At 45.7% G+C, this 3,471-nt stretch overlaps 1 protein-coding gene across 2 annotated transcripts in view; it reads left to right on the forward strand.

The window, feature by feature from the left end:
* The window catches only part of AASDHPPT (aminoadipate-semialdehyde dehydrogenase-phosphopantetheinyl transferase), an 82,738-nt gene extending 80,320 nt beyond the window's left edge, over positions 1–2,418 (forward strand). For both annotated transcript variants that reach the window (XM_019524645.1, XM_019524647.1), the window contains one exon: positions 1,706–2,418. In XM_019524645.1, coding sequence (XP_019380190.1) covers positions 1,706–1,864 — 159 coding nt within the window. In that variant the 3' untranslated portion in view covers positions 1,865–2,418. The remainder of the gene's footprint in view (positions 1–1,705) is intronic.
* The last annotated feature ends 1,053 nt before the right edge of the window (positions 2,419–3,471 follow it).

Genomic DNA, 3,471 nt, shown 5'->3' on the forward strand with positions numbered 1-3,471 from the left:
GCAGGCTGCTGCTGCCAGCTGGAGCCAGCACTGGGTTCTTCCTGGCACTCGGCACAGGCTGTGCTGAACAGACTCAGGTGCTGGCATTGGCCCCAGCTGGCAGCGGCAGCATGCTGTCATCCCACATGCAGATCTGGGGACCTGTTCCCCCTGGGAAGAGCCCAACACAGCCCTGCAGCCCTCCCTGGGGGCACGGACCCTCAGATCTGTATGTGGGATGACAGCAGGCTTCTGCTGCTGGCATGTGATACGAGTTTTGCTTTGAACAGTTTGAGGTATAGTTTCCCATAAACCCCTGCACCTGTCTCCTTGAAACATGGCAAGCTTTATGGCCTCAAAAGGAGCTACCATCCGTGGTATTTTCATCTGAATCAGGCAAGAAATGGCAAAGTTTATAGGCATTTTCATGATTCCCCATTATAGTCTATGGGTGAAACATCAAAACAGCCTTACTGCCTATCTTTTTTTGGAAACACCACTTCTCACAGGGAGAGAAATATTTAGTATACATATGCTGGATATTTCCAAAATTTTGCTATATTATACTGCCAGAAGAAACAACAGTGTGCTGCTCCATGTATTTGTGGCTAAAGGCAGCCATTCAAAATGGCTCAGTGGGTAGTAAACTTTCTCACTGGTAATATCAGTTGGTCTTTCCACCAGATGTCAAGGCTCACTCCACCAAACTTCAAACAGCATCCTTTGTTTGCATAAAAAATGTACTCATATGTGAAGGTACAAGGCACTAATCCAGAGTAACATCACAGAATTTTGTCAGGCAATAGTTGTTGGAGTCTGCTGCCAGAGCAGATGCCAAATTTGAATAGAGCCAGGCCATCCTTGTTTAATGTAGCGAATACTGTCCATCTTACCACCCAGAAAAGGCATTACTTGCAAGTCACTTACGGTCAAATCCACAGACACATAATCAAAGAAAATAAAAGTTTTTTTGAGATACTGACCAACAACTTGCCTTCTAAAAAACAGTTGTAACCCACATATGCTTTTGGAGACCACAGTTATTGTGGTATTCAAGGAGCAGCGGAATTGAGGGAAGATCAGAGCCAGCTCATACCTTATGTTTTCTTATATAAGAACAAGGAGGCAAAGGCCACACGCGTAACTCCAGTGGTTTCTGCTGTTCAAATTGATCTGGTCTCCCATGCATGTTCAGGGTTCAGGCATCCACACTGTGACAACAATATCTCAAAGCACCACATTTACTGTAGAATAAGTACTTTCCTCATTCTGGCATTCTTTTTGTCCCTTCATTTCTTACACCAGAATTTAAGGACCAAATCCTATTTCACTACTTAAGTCCCCCCAAAAAAGGGTTAATGCAAGAACTTAATGAGTCCTCCTCAGTGCATTTTGTTATTTTAGATTTAAGGCTAAGATGGCATGTTATAAAAGTCAGCCTGTTACATTTTTTTCCACAGACTTAAGTAAGATGGAATAGGTTTGCATAGTTAGAATAGAATCTGGCCCTAAATCTTCAAGACTGTCTTGATTGCCCTATTGCTCTGCCTCTGTAGGACAGTACAGATAAGATAAGGTTCATATTACTGCAAATCTGAACCTTTCTTTTTATTCTTGTTGGTAGTTAGAACAGTTTGAACTGAGTGGGGAGTGGAGGGCAGCAGGTGAACAAAGGAAGAATAAATAAATTGGTTCAAGTGTCTAATCCAAACTGTATTCTCCTTAGGTTCTTTCTACAGAACTGACACAGCCACAGTTCACTGTGTTGACTTTTGAAGATTTAGTTGCCTCTGGTATTCCTATATCACCTGAAGACCCTGCACAGTGGGATATCTTTTGTTCAAAGCAGGAGTGCCCAGCACGACAGAGTTCTCATTCAAGATAAGACTGCATTTACAAGGGGGAAAAAAACCTGAACATTTTCAAAGACTTCACACTTACGGTCCACAATTGTGAATGGGTGTTTGTATACAGATAAAAAGTATATTGCTCTATGCAGACAAAGATAAGGTTTGCCAGCTTCACAAAGCTGATGTCTTTGCCCCTTTGTCCCAGATAATGGGTTCATTTTCAGACTGAAGAGACTCTGAAATTAGAAGTCTAGGTTGATCCCACACCTTTTCTTCCTTATGTAATTTGCTTTTCCTGGTATGCAGTTCTCACATCTCCCTCATTGCCCCCTGCCAGGAGCAATGAGCAGAGCTATGTTAATGTGGCTCTTAACGAGCCAACAAGTGTTTAATATTTAAAGAGAATGTGGTTTTGTACTTAATTTATGCTGCTGGTGTTTAAGCAATATTATTTCCTCTCCTTTATGAAATTATAATTTTATTCTCAAATGGATGTGAAAAGCCAAAGTAAAGCAGTTGGGTACTGATGATGGTGCTGTTATACAGTGCATATTCTATAGAACATGATTAAACTTAATCTGGCACAAGAGGAGACTGATGGGTAAATCAGAAGCAACCCTTGATGCTAGGGAAGCAACACCTGCATAAAAACCAGTTTGAGAGAGACATTTCTAGTCATGTTATCATTCCTGGACTTCCAAAGGTAAGTGCTAGGACTGTGCGAAGCTTCAGTTGCTGATTCGATTTGGAGGAGATTTGGCCTGATTCGGTGGCCAAATCAAAATCAGATCAGGAGACCAATTAAAAGGTCGGAATTGATTTGAAGCCTCCAAATCAATTTGGAAAAGATTCAGAGATTCAGGCAGTCTCCCCTTGCTCCCTGTGACCACCGGGTTTCAATTCCTCGCACTCGGGTGTTTCCCCTTCTATAGAGAGTTGTCGCTCCCCTCTCGGGATCACTTTGGGATCGAAGCAGCTCTCTTTCAGCCCAGTCCCTGGCCTTGTTCTCGCCCGCCATGACTCGATGTTTCATTCAGTGTCAAGGTCGGTTCGTGTTATGCTCCGTGGCCCAGGATCCCTCAGCGGTCATATCACGGGGCTCCGCCACCCCTATACCCCGGCCTCATGCCACCTCCCATGCGTTCTTCCTCTACGGGTCCAGGTCTACAGCCGTAGGGTACTATTTTCGTCCCGGCCTGCCTGTCGTGGCGCTTAGCTCTATGCTTGGCCCACAGGCCCTCTGGCCTCTCCCTGTTTGACCCTGGACGGGGTCGCTGCACAGGTTCTGGCCTCACCACAGTACCCTAGACATCCCCTTCTATAGGGATACCAACTCGGTTCTCCCTTCCCTGACCAGGGATACCCCCTGCCCCAACACAACTTAAATCACAACTACTCAGCCCTCGCTCTGTGGAGCCTTCTAACTAGACCTCACCAGTCTTTTCGAGCCGTACTTGACTCCAGCCTTCCTGGTGCCTCCCTCATCTCACTGTACCGTGATGTAGCGGCGATCCCTGCCTGGTGGTACCCTCTCGGGGTTGTCCCAGGGTTTCTCCCCTGTTGTATGGCTGAGCCTTTGCAGTGTCGCTCCGGCACTTCCCTGGGGCCCCACGCTGCCGTCCCTCTGGTGCTTCGGCAGGTC

The sequence above is a fragment of the Gavialis gangeticus genome, unplaced genomic scaffold, assembly GCF_001723915.1.
Source record: "Gavialis gangeticus isolate Ggan-Ray unplaced genomic scaffold, GavGan_comp1, whole genome shotgun sequence".
NCBI lineage: Eukaryota > Metazoa > Chordata > Crocodylia > Gavialidae > Gavialis > Gavialis gangeticus.